This window comes from Lynx rufus, unplaced genomic scaffold (genome assembly GCF_022079265.1).
Source record: "Lynx rufus isolate CCGP_SWC_20201006 ecotype Redwood Valley unplaced genomic scaffold, mLynRuf1.p SCAF_25, whole genome shotgun sequence".
NCBI lineage: Eukaryota > Metazoa > Chordata > Mammalia > Carnivora > Felidae > Lynx > Lynx rufus.
This window is the reverse complement of record NW_025814840.1, coordinates 16,534,278-16,554,615: the sequence shown is the minus strand read 5'-3', so window position 1 is coordinate 16,554,615 and position 20,338 is coordinate 16,534,278. Positions and strand designations below refer to the sequence as shown.

Sequence of the window (20,338 nt, the reverse complement as noted above, 5' to 3'; positions counted from 1 at the left end):
CAGAGGATTCCAAGCAGACTCTGTGCTGACAGCAGCGAGCCCGATGTGGGCCTTGAACTCATGAACTGTGAGATCATGACCTGAGCCAAAGTCGGAAGCTCAACTGACTGGGCCACCCAGGTGCCCCTCCACTTGTCATTTTTATTATGGGATTTCAGGCTCCTGAAGGCCTTCAAACTGCCTGTCCCAATGTGTCTTAGACTATTCAGTGAATAACGGTCCCCTCTTATACACATATCACATCCTATCCAGCCAAGAAAAGCCAGCCCCAGATGCTGTTCTAGGAAGGTGCTCAGGACCCCTTCCGGCCCTAATACTTCCCTTCAGAAATCTAACTCATGCCCACGGAGAAGAAGAAGAGACTTGGATTGTTGCCAAATTTCAACTAAAGGAAACTGATCACTGACTATGCCACGTGCTCTCCCTCTGCACCTTCATATGTATCCTTATACTGTTGCCTCAGCCTGTAAGGATCTTTCTCACTCCTGCTTCCTGTGGAAGTCATTCTACATCTTTATGTGTCCACACACACACACACACACACACACACACACGTACATACGCATACATAAGTACAAGTCTATATAATATGTATAGTATATACTTTGTATGTCATGTATCATCCGTATGCACATAGTAACAGGTGCATTGTATTATACATTATATGCATGTATCATGTGTAATGCATAAGATGACATATCCATGCGAATTTATTATTCTCTTTACACATGCATATATTTACACGTGAGACTTAAAATGATCCCTTTTTGGTCCTGCCATCCAGATGTGTCCTACTTATTTCTCCTTTTGCTTTTAACAGCACAGAGGTTTCTTATATGCCTCTCCTCTCTCCCGCAAGCTGATGACTCTTTGCGGGATGGAGCTGGGGCGTGCTTAACTTAGAATCCGCTGCAGTGTGGCACAAAGCCTCTGTGTTTTGAGCTGAATTCATGGGCAGCACCCTTGCGGGTGTGTCCTGGGCCTGTACAGAGATGTAGAGGGCGTGCTTTCTCACACACTAACTCGTGGCGATCAGAGTAGCCCGGTTTGGCAGGCGGGCCACCCTCCTTGTCGGCATTTTACAGATGAAGATGCAAAAACTCCAGAAGTTTTCCTGGTGATGCAGCTGCTAAGAGACCTCGTATACATCCACAGCGGCCGTGGCGTCCGAACCAATAAAAGACAGTCTCTTTCCAGAGCTCCAAGGAAGTTATTTCTCTTCGTGTAAAACAAGGATCCCCATGGTACAGTAGGCTGATAGAGCGGGGCCCCTAGCTTGGATCCTCTCATTTCTAGTCTGTTATTCTGCCCAAGTTCTCAGCCTGGGATGTTCATCAGGAGCTCAGAGCACTGCCGGCACCGAGCGGAGTTTTGTATTGCTGGAGGGTGACCACCCTGGGGCATCACATAATCTGGATGACCCTTGGCATCTCCTTTATTTACTCAGAGGTACAGGCAGGCTCCTCCCTGTCTTAGGGGAGTTTGGGGTGTGTAGGTACAGGTTTTGACCCATCAGCTTCCTTTCTTCCACACTAGGGAGGTGAGGCTTCACGCTGTTCCTGGCCAAAAATATTAACTGGAAAAATCATTGTTATTATGTGGGCTTTCCATTTAAGAAGGAAGTCACACCTTTTCCAAGCTGATGGGCTGCAACATGGACTCCCAGAAATGGAGAAGTTGAAAGGAGCCAGCGTGCAGTCATATGGCTTCATAGATCAGAGAGTGCTTGGTCTAGTATTTTTAACTAATCGTGCATGATCCTGTTAACTTAGTTTTTCCTATGAGATACTGGTTTTCTTTTAGAAGATGTTGACTTGGGTGGGGTTGGGGGGGCGGGCGTATCTCATAGGAACCCCAGCCAGAAGAATGGGTCTTCCGTGCATCAGTAGCTTTGTTGACAAACATCTTTGTTTTTTATGAGAAGAGTTTCTTCTTAGGCCAGATGGGGAGATGCTGACAAATTGTGAAATAGGCCAATCTTGAAGTCTTACGAAGACAAGGTGTAGCGACTGGTATTGTTACAAATATCTGGAGAAACAGACCACTCAACATCACAGCTGTTATCATCATCACCGGTGAAGATTTTTCATAGAGACCAGCTCAGAACCCAGGTTGCTGTCTGGGAAGAAGCTGTTTCTGATTTACTCAACTCAGTAATGTGCAAGTTCAAAGGGAAGGATATGCTTCTTTCCTGGATAAACTACACATTCAACTTGAAAAGGAACTAGGATAGCAATCGGCATTTCTGAGAAAGTCACTGGTGGAGACTGCGTGCTTGCATGGTGCCATCGTTTCTGAGCGTTGCTTGTTGGGAATCATCTGGAGGATGTCAGGGAGGGACTGGAAGTAGAAGGTTGTATGCTGGGGACCAGAGACCCAGTGGCTTTTATTTGGACATTCTAATAGAAGTCAAAGCGGCCCTCTGAATTTTCTGTCTGCATTTTGGATCAAATATCTTAGGATGGAATGAAGAGCTGCCTTCTCAGCGGTATCCTAGCTGCCTTTTGATAGAGCCAACAAAAATGGTTTTCCTTCAGTGGTCAAGGAACATTTTTAAGGCCCTGGGAATCAGAGACTCCACAGTGTGGAAGCCGACAGAGCAGGGAGGTATAAAGGACAGGGGCCACCGGAAAGATATGTTCATCCGAAATTCCTTTATTCCCAGGATTCCAACCCTTAAAACATACTCCTTGTCTTCCCTTGTAAATTTCCTTTACTGGGAGAGGTCTAGATGGATGTCTTTTATCCAGTGAGCTTGATTCTCTGTCCACATTAACCGTCCCTTCTCATTCCATCCCATACTGACTCCACTCGCATTATCGGTAATGGGATTGGATGTGAGGGGTGTGGGTGGGAAGAAGGATGGGGACACAGAGAGGAAGGATGTGACAGGTTCTGGGGTTTTCCTTGAGCCACATCCCTGTATGTGGGGTGTGAGCTTCCATCTGTTTGTTTGGCATAAAGTGAGGAAGGTCACGACTTATAGCTCATCTCTCTCCAGTGCCATTAGCTCAGCCCCCGGCCTTTGTAGTTCCGTGTGCCTTGCACACCAGGGAAGAGTCGGGCTGTGACCCTGGCCAGCAGCATGTGGCCAACTATAAAGCAATGTAGGAATAATCACAAGTGATAACAGTAGAGATGAGGGCTGCGTACGGTACTTCCTAACATTCTTTAGATCCTTGTGGCTGGCTCCTATTAGCCTGTGGTCGAGTTCTTCATTCCTCAGCTCCTGGAATTTTTCATGCTTCACGTGAAATGTGTCCTGGAAGCTCATGGATGAATTGTTTCTCGCGCATTTGGAGGAAATGTGTCACATCGTTTTACAAACCATTGGCACAAACTGTGAAACGAACTCAACCTCTGGTTGCAGGGCGGCTGGCTGGACCTTGGTGCACCCGGGACCTCGGTCAGCATGACTGGGCAGCACGGGCCGTGGGCGGCAAGCCGGGGCTGCTCCCTCCTCCCTGTCGTGTAGCGCTCTGGGCTTTCCGGTGAGGGTGGCAGACGGTTCAGGAGCTCGGGCATCTGGGTTACATCCCTGTCACCCAGTCCACGGTGAGCAGCCCAGGCCGATATCACGGTTCCTTTCAAGACAGACTTGACATAGTGAAATTCAGCGGTTCACAATTGAGTGGGAGAAAAAAAAAAAAATCAATAGTCCCACTTTCCCCTCAGATACATTTCTTACCAGAGTGAGGAGACACAGTGAACAGCAAGGCCTGGATTGGAAAACAGCCTCCCACACCCTTCCAGGAGGAGCATGGTGGATCCCTAGAGTGTGTGCAGGGAGGCGGCTGTGCGTCCCTGTGTCCTGGGGTGGTTGCGTGAGGTGGCCCCAAAGTGGGGCAGCGCCGACGCTTCAGGAGAGCCCCTCAGGTCTCCCAGCCTCTCTCCATTTGAGTGGCTGCGTTCTTCAGTCTCTCCGTCTAGTTTTTGTTTTTCTTCCTTCTCTGCCTCTGTCCGTCACCTGATAGGTCTGTCAAAAGCAGTGGCTGTATGGAACTAATCCATTAGAAATCATTCGGCAGGGGCACCTGGGTGGCTCAGTCAGTTGAGCTTCCGACTCTTGATTTCAGCTCAGGTCATGATCCCAGGGTCATGGGATCGAGCCCCATGTAGGGCTCTGCACTGAGCACGGAGCCTGCTTAAGATTCGGTCTCTCTGCCCCCCTCTGCCCTTCTCTTCCGTTCTCTCTCTAAAAAAAGCAAGAAAGCAAGAAAGCAAGAAAGCAAGCAAGCAAGAAAGAAAGAAAGAAAGAAAGAAAGAAAGAAAGAAAAAAGATCCTCTGGCAATGGTGGCTCTGTCGTTGCTAGAACTGCTGTTCAGGAGATTCTGACTTTTCTTTCTTTATTGTAAAGCATATGCCTTGCTTTCCCCAGGAATTGCTGAGACAGGCAGTATTCTTCCAGACAGTCGGTGCATTGAGTTGGTGGCACAGTAGCAAATCAAGATTGATGTGTCCTTGTAGCAGTGTGTCTAAAGCAGTGTCATCACTGTTTGGGACTGCTCTGTAGGTGTGCCTTTCAAATCTCATATTTATCATGTCTTTCTTTCTTACTTAGACCTGTAATCATCATCACACATTAATTTTAACATTGCTAGTGTTTATAGAATGCTAATTTTGTTCACTGTGACTCTATAAGATATATTGGACAATATATTTGTTTTATGCGCATTTTGCATATGAGACTGGGGCTTTGAACCCAGTGCCCAGGCAGGCAATGGAGAGAAGTCTGGCTAGCCAGGGCATGGGTCCGTGGGTCCAAGTAAAAAGAGAATAGATGTCATTCCAGACTGGTGATGGTTGTCTCTCTGCCCCACAGATCACCTGGTGTCACCTGAGAGGGATCAGAGCAAACAGCTCTCTGCACACAGGCAACCAACTGCTTCAGGTCAGAGAGGGCAAGGAGCCAGTCCTGGCCCTCCAGGTGCTGGAAGTCTTGTTTATAAAATGAAGGTTTGAACCAGCCAATGTTGAAGGTTCCTTCTGGATCTAGAACACTTTTGCACTTTAAGATTTTGTGCAGTCAGCTAAGACAAACAGTTTGAAAACACAGTCATTCTGTTCCTAATGGCCCCCAGATGAGTTCCCCTGCCAGGTTCCCTGCAGACTGTGACCATCTGCAGGGCACGGTGTTCAAGTTCTGTCTTTTCTCAGTGAGTCAGTGCTAATGACCAGCATGTCACTAGACGCGGGCTAGAACCCAAACCCACATTGTAGCTACTGCTCAGAGTTTGGAATGCAACTCCCTGCCGTCAACTCCTGTGTCCTTTGGAAGGTCATCATTACATGCAATGAGAAAAGTATACCCATCACAACTTGGAAGAGAAGGAAAGGATTGGAAAAGAAGGAAAGGGTTTGAAAGAAACTACCACCTCTCTGGGTGGGTGCAGTGGCCACTCACTCCAAGAAGACAAAAAACTCTGTGTTTGTTGAGTATATTTGAGAACTTCAGGGGAGGAATCTCCCCTTACGTACAGATATTTTTTAAAAAACTTCATTTTGTGCTAGATTAAGTTTAGTATGATTTTCTATCTCTGCCTTGTTTCCTTCAAGGAATTTACAATATCGGTCGTCACTTAGGTGGTTCTTCTTGGGAGGCTTGTAATTTGTAGACTTATCCATTCCTCTTCTGTAATTTAGCGATCGGAGTAACTATTTTCAGCTAGAACCCCAGGGATTCTTAAAGATGGGAGATAATCATTTTAAAGTGATTGCAGCCAGTTCTTCTATTATTGCGATTGTGAGCCATCTCTCGGCATACTTGAATGCATGTGGCCTATTTTAAAAGTTTCTCTTCTGGTCAATTTCAATGTTTTATTTTCTGTGGTGATCACCTTGAGAACTGTTGTGTACTTAACTTCTTTGTAACTTGAGTGTCTCCTACAATCTTCTGTTCCTTTCCACTGATTTTCTTATTCCTGACATATCCCAAGAGTGTTTCCCTGTTTGTAGGTTACACGTTACTGTTCCCCATTCTGACCCTTCGATGTTAATTGAACACACCCCTAGACCGTTCTTCAGACCTTGAGCTGAAGGTTGAAAGCACTTCCAGTGAAAGGTAATTCTGTTCTGCTCAGATACAACCTTTTCAAGTGACTGTAGGGAATAGCCCCAGGTTGGGAATGCCAGCTCATTGGTCGTGGCAGTTTAGTTAGTTAAGAGCACTTCTTAACTACTAATTTAATTACTAATTTAATTAACCCATTCTGTGCTGATTCCTAGGCTGCTGGGACAACCCGAAACAGTACCTCTAGGTTTCTGTAGAAACCCTGCACTTTATATATTAAGGTCATTTTTCTTAAGCTCTTCGTCTTGGCTGCCATTATCGTGACTACTTTGTACATCCTTTTGGACAAATTTCTTCAGTTTTCTCTGAGTTGTATTGATATTGGTGTTTGATTTTTTTATTCAGTCGCTTGTTTAGGCAGCTGGATTTTTTTCCTGATGTTCATTCATTTCGTTCATCAACAATCTATTTTTGAAGTCTTTAGTAAAATGTGTGTATCTTTAGTTTACCCATTGAAACATTTTAGGAAATAAAATATATAATATTTTCTAGTTTCAGGCATCTGACAGATCTGTAGCTTGGTCAGCAGATTTTGAAAGAGCCTGAGAGAAATGTAAGGTTTACACTGTTTTGCAGGCTTTACTGTGCGAATGCTTGTTCTTCGACAGACAGCAGGTAATTAAAGATGACTCAGAAAAGCGTCATAAACCCAAAGCAGAAAGTACAACCTTTTGGGCACGCTTCATCGTTATGGAAAGTATACATGTTTATAAATTTAGGAAAACAGCACACATTTTGCAATGTTAATATTAAATGGAAATGCAAGCAGTTCAGGGTAGTTCTTTAAAAAAGCAATGAGACGTCACTTATTAAGTAGTTGGAATTAGGGGGACGGTGATTGAAATGGAAATCTGAAGTTGCCTTTGAATCCCTTAACAGAGTAAACCCAGAGGCAACCTCATTTCCCCCTTGAACCACATTGTAGTGTTTTTAAGGATTAGACTCACAGGAGTTTGGTGGAGAAAAGCTCTATAGCCCAGAATTGAAATCTTTTTGAATGTTTAAATACCTTTGGGTTATGATAAAAGTTGAAAATGTGGAGCCCACTTGGTTACCAGTCTTCAAAAGGCTGGTAATTTATTTTCTCCTTGTGTGTAAGAGGAAGGGGTAGAGAGCAGAGTATTTATGATCTGAATGTAAGGCTTTTCATATTTTTGACTCCCGCTCTCATTTCTTCTTCATTAGACAGCTTAAAATCCCTTACAGATAGACAAATGCCTGCAAATCTAAATGCTTCTGGCCTATGAATTACACTTTTGGTTTGGAGTAAGATGGTTTGAGAAGCACTGAACGATCTGCTTGAATTAACACTAGGAGTATTTGGGTAAGCCAAATACCAGGTTAATCAGTTGGAAATAAACATGTGATTGTTAAAGGACCTGGCCTCAGAGGCAAGCTGTGACTCTTGTGGTGTCAGGCGCTCTCCCAGTGGGGGCGGGAACTGGCAAGGGTGGCGGGCGAGGAGCGTGCGCACAACTGCTCCGTCTTACTGCTGTCAGTAAATTCGCGAGGCTCTGCAAATCCAGTGAATTCAGCGCGAGCGCTGGTTCTCTCTGCTGCCTGTCTTCGCATCAGCTCCCCACTGACCACGGGAAGTCTTTTCGAGAAGGTGGAAATCCTTGTGCGCTCTTGTTCGTTCTCTCTCTGCTGTCCCCTTTAGGAGTACTTATATAAGCTACGTAGATACATTTTATTAAGAATTTAGAGTCTTACAAAATACGACATCTCCGTCTCAGTTTGCTGAGTTAGTTGGGGAAGTCGGACTTTACCACAATAACTCTCGAGAGTGTAGTGTTTCAGTTAGAGCTGAGACACCGGATCCCCGGAATTCAGAGAAAGACTCAGTAAGAGGACGAGTCACTAATGAGATCCATCCATATCCAGAGAACAAATCAAAGGACTGAACATTGGAGTGTTTCTGTGGCTTGTTTTTCTTCATTTCTTTCACTTAATCTCTTTTGCTTGGGGCAGAGAGGGAAATATCACACATATTTACTTTACCCTGGTTAAAAAACCATTTGCTTGATTTCTGTCAGATTACTCAAACTGTTTTCTTACGCTGATACAGTCATGGTTGTTTGTATGAACCGTTTATTAAAAAATCTTTCTGGACTTCATTCTTCCCAAGGTCCCCAGGACGAATATGGGTGTCTGCCATGTGAGCAGGCACTGCTGTCATGCTCCTGTCCTTGCCACTGAGCATGCCCGAAATTGTGTGCTGTGCCAGAGGTGGTAAGGATGGCCACAGGTTGCCAGAGCTTCGGCCCCTGGGCACAAACCCTCTCCACTGCACCACGAGGGCTTCCCCAAGGGTAAATGTTCCAGGTAACCAGCTCCATAGCTTTTATAGACTTAAAGAATGGCTTGTTCCTGATGAGTACATGTGCCCTATCATGCCTTCCCGAGATCATCTGAAGCCTGGAGGATTTCTTGGCATTTTTTTTTTTTTTTTTTTGGTCTGTGCCCTGGGTATGTCCCACTGATGACATGTGACATTATCAACCGTGAGGCAAGAAGGGTCCAAAGAAGGAAAAGGCCAAGGAGATAAAATCTTGCATTTCCTAAAGCTGTTTTTGCTGTCATTTCCTTAACCACTTGCCCCCGACAGAAGGTTAGAGGACAGAGCAGTAATTGGCAAGGTTGTTAATGTCAACAGATTCCTGCACTTTTTTTTTTTTTTTTAAATTCAAGACCCAAGTAATGCCTTTGCGAGGGTGGCTGTCATTTTGCCCTTTATGTCATTTCTAACTTGCCTTAGTAACAATCTCTCGTTTTTTTAACTTATTTTTATTAAACAAGACACAAGGGATAGAATTGCGAACGGGGAGAGAGAAAGGAGGTCAGGGAGAAGGCTGTTCAGAGATGAAATTGATAATCCTCCTTTCCCAGAGCTTTTTGCTAAAATGGAGCTTCAGCATCAGGCCACGTATACACATGCAAAGAGATGGACAGGTGACTGCCAATAGGCGGCAGATTTTCTGCACAACTCTGTTCTGAGGGCTGAAAAACCGTGCCTTGCTTTGAAAAATGACAGATGTCTGGCCTCTATTTCTGCCTCTGTCACTAACGTCCTCTGGCACTTTATATGACCTCTGTGTCTTTTAGACTCTCTGGCTCTCTGCAGACAAAATAATGTTGGTAAGAGAATATTGAAAGGCAGAACAGTAAAAGAATCTCAGATAGTTTCTCAGAAATAACTTGGCTCAACTTTCTCGCTTTGCAGGTAAGGAAATAGAGCTCCAGAAAAAAGCGACTCGTGCAAAGTCTCGCAGAGAGTTAGTGGGGTGGTGGAATTCTCGGAGCATCATTAGTATTCTTGTAGTCAGCAAGGGTCAGATAAGAGTAGGGATGGGGTCTGTGGTTGAAAGGCTCATGTTTGGGGCCGGTATGTGCTTGGCATCCTGAGTGTGAGTCTAACATGTAGGGCCACGGCTGGTGCCAGGGGTGGTGACGACAGGAGGAAGCAGAAAGAATAAAGGAATATCATATAAAGTGAGAGGTAGTTTCTCTAAGACACGAACACACAGAAGTTCATCCAGGCCTGCCTGACGTTTGTGGCCCAGAGGAAGAGGGACCAAGGGAATGCCCCCCCTGACCCTATCTTTCCACCCTGGGATTCTGATGGGTTTTACATGTGGATACTCGGCCTGCATGTCCAAGAAATATCCATACCTTCGAAGTAGCCACCGCATGACCACTGCTTGGACCTATGGGTGTGTCCCCTGTGCCGTGCTCCACCCTTGAGAGGGGTACCTTGAGAGGACACCCTGGCAGGAAGCAGGCTCAAGGCTCTTCTGGAAGGCACTTCTGGTCTTGGCTGCCTGGCCCAATTCTGGATGGGCAAGTACCTTTGGCCTTGTGGATGCTTCACTCCAGGAGTAGAGAGGATCAGGGCAGGGCCCTCTGATGTCTGGATCTACGGGAAGTATTGAAAGTATTACTAAGAGAGAGTGCAACTTCAAGTTTCTTTAAAAGCCTTTTGAGCTATGCCTCCCTAAGTCTGGAGAAATAGGGAGTGAACTGTGGTTGGTTGCTCTTTGACTATGGGGTGGGATTCTTTAAGCAAATAGATACCTAATGTGGCGATAGGTCTTCTGAATAAGATGAGCAAGATGCTGTCTGCACTGTCACTCCGAGCTTTACAGAGTGAACCTCTGGCCTTGGCAGCTTGGCCGCAGAGAGGACTCATTTGCATTGGCTGGAGACAGGCTTCAGGCTGAGACGTCTGGGTGCCCTTTGCACAGCCCTGGTCCGTCCTTCCAGCCTTCTGGCTCTCCACACGTCCCCCTCCCCATGCCAGTGTGCATGAGTGTGTTAGGGCTGCCGTAACAAAGGACTGCAGGTGGGTGGCTTAAACAGAGACGTTTATGTGCTTAGGTGTCCAAGATCAAGGTATGGGCAGGGCTGGCCCTATTGAGGGCCTTGAGGGGAGGATCTGTTCCAAGTCTCTCTCCTTGGCTTGTAGGTGATGTTCTTCTCCTGTGTCTCTCCCTACTGTCCTCCTGTATGTGTTTTTGAGTCCAAATTTCCCCTTTTTATAAGGATACCAGTTATAGTGGAGCAGGGCCCCCCCTAACAGGCTCCTCTTAACTAAGTACATTTGCAATGATACTATTTGCAAATAAGGTCACATTCTGAGATGTGTGTGTGTGGGGGGGTGGGGGTTAGGACTTCAAGATATGAATTTTTGTGGAAAACTGTACAGCCCATACACAGTCGATGAAAAGAAACTATCCAAAAGATACAAGTCAAACAGAGCAAGAGTTCTAAGAGATGGAATTTAGGAAAAGTTCTAAGAGATGGAGATCTTAACGAACAGATGCTGGGTTTAAAATTTTTTTTTTTACATTTATTTTTGATAGAGAGAGACAGAGCACAAGTGGGGAGGGGCAGAGAGAGAGAGCGGGAGACACAGAATCCAAAGCAGGTTCCAGGCTCTGAGCTGTCAGCACAGAGCCCAACATGGGGCTTGAACCCACGAGTCAGGAGATCATGACCTGAGCCAAAGTCGGACGTTCAACCGACTGAGCCACCCAGGCGCCCCATTTTTTTTAATGTTTATTTATTTTTGAGAGAGAGAGAGAGAGAGAGAGAGAGAGAATGAGCATGAACGGAGGAGGGACAGAGAGAGAGGGAGACACAGAATCCGAAGCAGGCTCCAGGCTCTGAGCTGTCAGCACAGAGCCCGACGTGGGGCCCGAACCCATGAACTGTGAAATCATGACCTGAGCTGAAGTTGGACGTTCAACTGACTGAGCCACCCAGGCGCCCCATTTTTTTTTAATGTTTATTTATTTTTGAGAGAGAGAGAGAGAGAGAGAGAGAGAGAATGAGCATGAGTGGGGGAGGGACAGAGAGAGAGGGAGACACAGAATCCGAAGCAGGCTCCAGGCTCCGAGCTGTCAGCACAGAGCCCAACGCGGGGCTCAAACTCACAAACTGCGAGATCATGACCTGAGCTGAAGTCAGACGCCCAACTGACTGAGCCACCCAGGTGCCCCTAGACGCTGGGTTTTAAACCTCTTCTTCCTCATATAAAGCTCCACCTACAGCAGGACGGTCAAGATCAGTCATGGCCTTTAATCTTCACTGATGCTGGGACTGTAGTGGAAGTGAGGACAGAGGTGGAACCTCCCACCATCTTGCTTTGATGGTGCCTCTGAGAGAGGTGAGGGTTCCCACGAGGCCTCACCTACCACAGCCCCCCTTATCCATGGGGATGCGTTCCAAGACACCCAGTGGATGCCTGAGACCGTGGGTATCACTGAGCCCCACATATATTGTGTTTTTTCCTCTACATACATACCTATGATAAAGTTTAAGTTATAAATTAACAACAATAACTAATAATGAACAACAATAACTAATAATAAAATGGAACAATTATACCATGTATTGTGATAAAAGTTATGTGTATGTGGTCTCTCTCTCAGAATATCTTCTTGTACTACACTCACCCCTTCTTGTGATGACGTGACATGAAAACATGCCTCCGTGATGGGATGAAGTGAGGCGGGTGATGGAAGTGTTGTGACGTAGCGGTTAGTGTACTATTGACCTTCTGACGAGACCTCAGAAGGAGCGTCGCCTGCTTCCAGACTGGTTGGCCACCGGTGACTAGAACCGTGGAAGGTGGACCACAAACAAGGCAGGGACTACTGTATTCCTTAGGAAGAAGACAAGAAGGTGATTAGCACCCAGGGAGCAAATATTGAGCGCTCACTATGTGCCATCCACAGAAGATCATTGCGCCTGTGCAGCTTTCTTTCTAGTGGGAGAAGGCAGAAACAATAAACATAATAACTAAGTAGACCGCACAGTGGGTTAGGAGGTAGTGAATGCTGTTGTTGAAGAGGAAACAGGAGGGGATGTGAATTTGCAATCTGACACGGAATAGTCAGGCTGGGCTCACTGAGGGGGTAAGATGGAAGGGGGCAGCGGGAGCGTCCAGACAGAGGGGCCTGCACCCCACCCCCGCCAGGGCGGACTGGAGGAGCTGTCAGTCCTCTGTGGCGGGGCAGAGCCAGTGAAGTGAACCTTGTGGGAGAGGCGGTCAGAGATTTGATGGCAGGCGGCTGCGTTGGTCCTCGGCTTTCCCTGGGTGTATGGGAGCAGGATCTGAGCTGATCAGTGGTGAGGGCGGAGGGGGGACCAGTTCACAGGCCTTTGCGGCATTTCAGAGGCGGTGTCCACAGGCCAGAGTGGCAGCAGCACAGGTGGCTCTTCCTTAGAACTGTTCCTCACCCTGAGTCATCGAACCCAGCTTACTGGGCTGAGGGTCTCCCGCACACGCCTCCTCCTGGCCCTTGACCAGTCTTGGCTTGTACTGTTTAGATTAGTTACCACGGTTGACTCCCATTCCCTTTCCCTTTCTAGTTATTGCTGAAAAGCAATCTGTCTCTCCCCAAACTAATTTTTTATTACTGATATTTTTGACACCAGCAGTCGCATTCCCGTGATATTGCAAGAGTGTTTCAGGGAGCCCCTTTTCATCCCTAACCTGAAGCTCAGGCATTTATTTGTGAGCTCCTGTACTAACCCAGTGGTCTCCTAATCATTTTTTTTTTTTTTAAATCAAAGGCATTCTTATGTGAAATTTTCGTATGGCTGCCCCTCAAACCCGTAGTTCCCACGCTACCAATGAGAACATTCACATCCTGCATATGTCTGTTGCTGTAACCTCTCTCGGTCTGCCACTTGGGTGGGTTGAAAATGAAACCGTCTTGGGGTGCCTGAGTGGCTCAGTCGGTTAAGCGTCCGACTTTGGCTCTGGTTATGATATTGCAGTTCCTGGGTTTGAGCCCCACGTCGGGCTCTGTGCGGACAGTTGGGAGCCTGGAGCCTGCTTCGGATTCTGTGTCTCTCTCTCTCTGCCCCTTCCCCACTCTCTCTTTCTCTCTCTTGCTGTCTCTTTCAAAAATAAATAAATACTGGAGCACCCTGGGTGGTTCAGTCGGTTGAGCATCCGACTTCGGCTCCAGTCATGATCTCGCGGTTCCTGGGTTCGAGCCCCGCGTCGGGCTCTGTGCTGATGGCTCAGAGCCTGGAGCCTGCTTCACATTCTGTGTCTCCCTCTCTCTCTCTCCTCCTCCCCCACTCACACTCTGTCTCTCAAAAATAAATAATATTAAAATAAATAAATAAACATTAAAAAATTAAAAAATAAACATTAAATTTTTTTTAAAACTTCTTAAAAAAAGAGCATGAAACCATTTGTTAATCTGAAGCAAACAAAAGAGGTATCATGTTGTCTGCTGTCTGCCTGCTGCTACATAAGGAAGTGACTTTTTTTCACGTTGGACCCAGTATGTATGATCTTAATAATACATATGATTAATTGTGTGTTAATTTCAGTTGAAAATTGAAAATCCCGCTTGTGTTAGGTTGCGTGGGTGACTTTAACAAGGTATGACATACACTGGGCAGCTTAAGTAACCGAAATCCACTGTCTCACTGTTCCGGAAGCTAGAAGTCTAAGATCAAGGTGTCGGCAGTCTTAGTTTCTTGTGAGGCCTCTCTCCTTGACTTTTTGATGGCTGTCTTCTCCCTGTGTCTTCACATGGTCACCTCTCTGTGTGTGTCTGTCTGTATCTGAATTCTCCCTTTTCATAAGGACACCAGGCATGCTGGATTAGGTCCCACCCTAATGACCTTGCTTTAACTTGATCGCCTCTGTAAAGACCATGTCTCTAAATAAAGTCCGTGATGAGGACACCAACTAATGAATTGGGGTGCGGGGAACACAGTCCACTCAAAACTGACCTCCTTGCCCTCGATTTCCCTTTGCCACCACTAGCTCCGGACCCATCTGCCCCTGATGTGCTTTCTCTGCAGCACATTCTTGCCAGCGGTCTTGATTTTTCTGAGGCTTCATGTGTTGGAGGTGAATTTTGGTCATTTGATTTAAACACCAGTTTGTGAGTGAAGAATAATGTGCATTCACAAATCATGATATTGGTTGTATTCAATTTAACGTAATTCTGAAATAGGATTCTAGGGGCTCAGTGCGTTAAGCACCCGACTTCGGTTCAGGTCATGATCTCATAGTTTGTGGGTTCGAGCCCAGCGTCCGGCTCTGTGCTGACAGCTCAGAGCCTGGAGCCTGCTTCAGATTCTGTGTCTCCCTCTCTCTCTGCCCCTTACCCACCCGTGCTCTGTCTCTCTCTCAAAAATAAATAATAAACATTAAAAAAATAAAAAATAATAAAGTAGGATTCTAAACGCCAGTCTGGACAATGAGAGCATGTTTGAATAAGTACAACGGCTTCCAGGAGAGGTGGTATGGGTTAAGTTAGCTAGCGGTCAGGAGAATAGACAGCGGAACTGCTTGGGTCATCATTGACCCATTTACCAGCTGGTTAACCCTGGGAAAGGTACTTACATCTCTCTTTGAGTTTTCTTGTCTGAAAATGTAGATGTTATAGTACCTACTTCACGGAGTTGTGAGAATTTAAAATGCTAATGTGTGTGAGGAATATGGAGAAGTGCCTGGTACGTAGTAAGTGCTCAATAAATGTTTGACGCTCCTATTCCTAGCATGGCTGCTTTGAACAAAAGATACATTTGAGTAAGTGAGGTCTCGTGTGTTTGTTAAAACGTTGTTTGTGGAGACGGTATATGTGCTTCTAGGATACAGTGTAATTGGATCTGAGAAGACAGTTCTTAATGTCATTAACAGTATACAAGCTTGAAACAAACATGGGGATGAGTTTTAATCATTGAGGTACATGTAACTCTTGTTTGCAAACATTTAACTTCTCTAATTTGGCGGTTTTCAATTTGACTTCCTGCTCCTGGAATCCTGGCTCAGGGGCCACAGTGTGATGGTAGAACACTAAGTGTGTGGGGTCATTGTGACATCGTTTGTACCCCAGGCCAGACACCCACCCTCAATCAGAACGGATCTCCTGTTGCGTATTTTATATATTATGGTTCTATGTAACATTTGTTGGAAAGAGTTCTGCTACTAAAAATAGCTTGAAAACCACTAGCCTGGTGTGTAGATTATTCATATTCTTCTGTCCCCCCCATTGCTTTCATTTCATTGCGTTCATCCCCAGGGATGCAACCAATGTTAATATTAGCCTGAGCAAAACATAATTAGGGAGGTAAATCTACTGCAAAAAGCAATACAGCATAAATTAAATAAATTAAATATAAATCAAATCAAATATGAAACAATGCATTCAATTATCCGCATCACTGCCTCCCTGCTCTAACATGGATATTTGAGAGGAGACTCATCTTCTTTCTGGGATAGGACCAGAGCTGAGCCAAGACCAACGAACTGTGTCAACCCCTGGAAGGCTAGTGCTTGACCTATTGAGCAGTAGCTAAAGGCACTGCCTCTTGGTTAGCTACATTTTCAGGGTCAGCAGGTGGACCCGATACCTATCTGTCTTCATTGTTAATGCATGAACTGGTCTGCGTGTGTGGCTGGGAACACCTCCTTATAAAATACTATTAAATGCTCACGCAGCATCAATTTCGTGGTGAACCGTTTGCTGAAAAGTTATTAGTTGAATGGGCTCCCATGAGCCTGGCGAGGGAAAGTGCCTCTCCGCCCTCAGCAAGTTTGAAGTTCAGACAGCAGACATTAGCAGCAGGAAGCTCGTGCTGCCTCTGGAATCAGGCAGAATCGGTCCAGGCACATCTTTGGCACCCTCTGCCCTTCTCTCCCCAGCATCTCAAGGGGCATCTTCTCCCTGCCCTCTGCGTTACCTCCCTTCAGAAGAGCCAGTCCGCATCCAGCCGGCTAGAATTCTCCAGGGAGGATTCCACATGCGCCTTCCCACCGTTCCCACACCGATTTTTGTCACATCGTGACTCCTGGATTCAGAAAACTCTGCTGCCTGGTGCCCTGCTGTTTGTCAGCTCTCCTCCGACCCCGGCTGGCCTGGGTGCCCCTCTTCTGCTGGACGGAGGTCTAAAGTGGGGACGACTTGTTTAGAATGGGCCTGCCCCAGTTCTAGGGCATTTGCAGTGGGCACTAACTTGCTTGTACTGAGAAGTCACAGATGGTGGAGGTGACAACTTTCAAAACCAGTTCTTACGGCCGAAGAACAGCAGCAGGCAGGCAGATTGGCAACCTGCCTGTCATCGTTTGCAACCCCTGCTGCAGCAGCTGTTTCGAACGCCACCCCCCGCCCCCCACACACCCCAGGAAACCTGACCTTCTCACTTTCGCAGCTCACCATTTTGCTCTTCTAGTACCTGTAACTTTCTTGTCTTTAATTTTTTTCTTTTTCTTTTTCTTTTTTGGCTACTGTTGAGAAGCAGTGAGCTGTTGAGGGCAGGAACCATGTCTTTATGCTCCAAGTTCCTAACTTACTAGGAGCCCAGTAGATATTGAAAGAATTAATGAGTATGTGAATGAATGAATGAATGAATGAATGAATAATTAGCAAAAAGCTCCAGAGCTTACGCTTTTCAGCATCAACCTAATGAAAGGTTCCAGGCCTTCCTTTCCTTCCTGACTTCCATGCTCTGTGCCCGCCCTTGGGCTTCACAGCTGGGTTTCTGCTGAAGGTGCCTGCCTGGTTTGTCCCGTTCAGTGTTCCCTCCAAACCCCCTCTCACAGTGCTGCCCAATTAATTTTCCTGAAAAGCCCCATTTCTTTCTTATTGCTCTCCTGCTCAAAACTGGAGTAATTTCCCACTGCCTGTGGAATAAAGCTCAGAACTCCTTCGCCCGGCCTTCAGTATTGACTAGAGCCAGTCCCTGATATTCCTTTAAGGATTGTTTTGACTATAAATATTCTAAACACATTGGAAAACATAACATACACTCATTTACCCACCACTGAGATTAAACAAACATTAGCGTTTCCCCCACTTATTTTCTGAAACGAGTAAGCACACATTTCAGATGCAGACAGACTTCTCCCCTTCTGTCCTTGCCCCTCCTCCCTCCCTTTAGAAACAGTCTTTCCCCTTCTCATCCATCACAGTTCACCTCTGTGAACCGTATGGTCCAGCTGGCCTCATCTTTTCCCTGGAGTTTCATCCTTCCCTTTTCCCCCTGAGGCCCAGTTCACGTTCTGCCTCTTCCAGGAAGCTTTCCACCTAATCACTTGTTTTCCTAAATCGCTACCTAACTTACTGTCTCCACTGTGCCCTTGGAGACGGTATCTGCCTGTGACAGTCTTTACGTAACAGTTTGATCCTACTGGATTTCTTTCTTTCTCTCTTTCTTTCTTTCTTTCTTTCTCCCTTTCTTTCTTAATTTCTTTCTTTTTTTCTTAGTTTATTTTTGAGAGAGAGAGAGAGACAGAGTGTGAGCAGGGGAGGGGCAAAGAGAGAGGGAGACACAGAATCTGAAACAGGCTCCAGACTCTGAGCTGTCAGCACAGAGCCGGATGTAGGGTTTGAATTCAGAATGGCAAGATCATGATCTGACCTGAAGTCGGATGCTTAACCGACTGAGCCACCCAGGCGCCCCCTAACACTGGATTTCTATTTTCAATAGTAATTTTTCATCTTGTTTTATACTGGAGTTGATTGTCTGGGTGTACTTCCTCTCTTTTGGTAACAACATTGGAAATAAGGTCTGAGACTTAGTTTCATTCATTCCTTTGTTCATTTATTCATTCTGCAGGTCTCAAATGAATGCCTGCTTATACGCTGCAGGAATTGTTTTAAGCACTGAGGATATGGGTGTGAACCCAACTGACAGTTGCTGTGGTGGTGGAATTTATATTCCCGTGGGGGTAGAGAGAAATTACCTGAATAACAGAAGTGTCAAGGTGGATAGTGCTTAGGAGAAAAAAGAAGAAGGGATAAGCCTAAAGAGAGTGAGGATAACCTATGTCAGATGTCCTTTAAATACACGTATCTCCTATATGTTCCACCTCACTGCTAAACACAGTGCTCTGTGCATAGTTGTTGGATTGCACAGTGTAGCTGAATAGATCATATTTGATTACTGCCTGTGAAATGCGACCCTGTGTAGACCATCCTGTGTACATTTTCATTCTTTCCTGCTAGGAGGAGCACATCTGGGTTGTTCCTTCACCCTATCTATGCAGTATGGAGATGTGCACTACGGAAATAACAGATTTTAGTACTAGCCAAAGTAGAGCGTAATTAGGGAGGAGAAATCTGCTTCCTAGCAACATGTTAATTCCACAGTCAAATGGAACCAATCTGGCATCATGTTTCCCCCTGTTGTTGAGCCTTTGGGCTGATGGAAGGTTCACTGTTTCACCATGTTCCTATATTTGGTGGTATTGAACTATGATCCCAAGAAGACCAATGTCTTCTTTCTAATTCTTCCAGCCTCCGGGAACGGATAAAAACCCTCAACTTGTCCCTGAAGGAACTCACCGCTAAGGTAAGTACCTTTCTATGCCCACTTTCTAAAGAAGTCTCTGAAGTTATCTTTTTAACTTATGTGATATCTAGCTCACATGAAATTCTGTGTCTAGCTGATGGCTCCACAAGAAGTGTAGACTTTACAAAGCCATCCTACAGGCCAGGTGATGAGGCCAAACAGCCGGGAGCGAGGGCTGCTCCGTGGTGGGGGTCCTGGCTTGTGGTCCCCCAGCGATTGATTGGTTTGGCCTTTGCTTCACCAGGAACTGTCAGTGTTAGGGGACAGAAATGAGTGCTTCTGGGTACTCTCAAATGCTTTTGCATGAAGAGGCTTTGGGGATGGGAGTAATCCAAGAAATCAATTGCTTTTCTTCCAGGAGGACAGGGTTCAGGGATCCGCACAAACAAGTTTGGAAAAGACGTAGTAGGTGTTTGTGTTCTAAACTTTTTAAGTTGACTTCAGAGTCATTTTGCCCATTTTCACTGCCACATATATTTCATATCAGGCCCTCGGTTGGTGTGGAGAGAGCATACTCCTGCATTATTCCCTGGGAGCACACAGTCAATTAAATAGTCAATGTCGTGGTTAGTTAGGGTAACCACAGTTTACAAAACAGAATCCTTCCCTGCAGAGATAGTTATATGTGACCGAGAAGGATCAATTACTCTGTGAACTACTACATGTGAGGCACAGAACTGGGTAGGAATTGTTAATTATTTGTGTTAAGTCTGGGAGCCAGGGGTGGTTATGAGATGACCAGGATGTAAAAAGAATGGGTTTCAGAGCAAAGAGCAAAGCAGATGAGAATCCACTGTCCTGGAAGAGATGGTTTTTTTTTCATTTTCAGTGCCCAGGGGAGGTCAGGAAGACCTGCCAAGGGGCTCACAGATCACCACAGCTGAGCTGAGACTGGGGCTGTGTTGTCGGCAGAAGTGCCCACGATTATTCTGGCTCTCTTTTTTTCAGTTTTTGTGTCTGTTTCCAGAAACCAACCAACCAACCAACCAACCAAACAAACAACCAAACAAAAATACAACAAAAAAAAATCCAAAACTGAAACCAAACCAAAAACCATGAGATGGTTTTGCTACAAAATCACACAGCAGTGGTTTGATGGGTGGTTATGTCCTGCCACAAGGTTTGCCTGGAGAAGAGCAAGACGGGATTTGAGAAACTGCTTTATTGGGAGCCACGCCAGGAGCTGAATCCCCCTGGTAGGGCTCTGGTAAAGGGCTTTGATCATGTGTTCTCATACTGTATGTGCCGAGAGACCTTCTTTCCTGCTCAAGGGAGACTGGCTCGGTTTACCCACGTTGTCATGTGAAGCAGCAGGGAAAGTGCTAGAGGGCGTACCTTGTATGCTTCGGTGATGTTGCCGACTAGTGTTCATGTTCTACGGATGTTTGCCAGGTGACCTCCAGGGGGAGCCACTGGGGAGGTGAGGAGAGGCCCCA

General features: G+C 46.0%; 1 protein-coding gene across 1 annotated transcript in view; it reads left to right on the top strand.

The window, feature by feature from the left end:
- Positions 1-20,338, top strand: part of DISC1 (DISC1 scaffold protein) — a 307,604-nt gene that overhangs the window by 69,427 nt on the left and 217,839 nt on the right. The window contains exon 6 of the mRNA XM_047088671.1: positions 18,848-18,902. Within this exon, the coding sequence (XP_046944627.1) occupies positions 18,848-18,902 (55 nt within the window). The remainder of the gene's footprint in view (positions 1-18,847; positions 18,903-20,338) is intronic.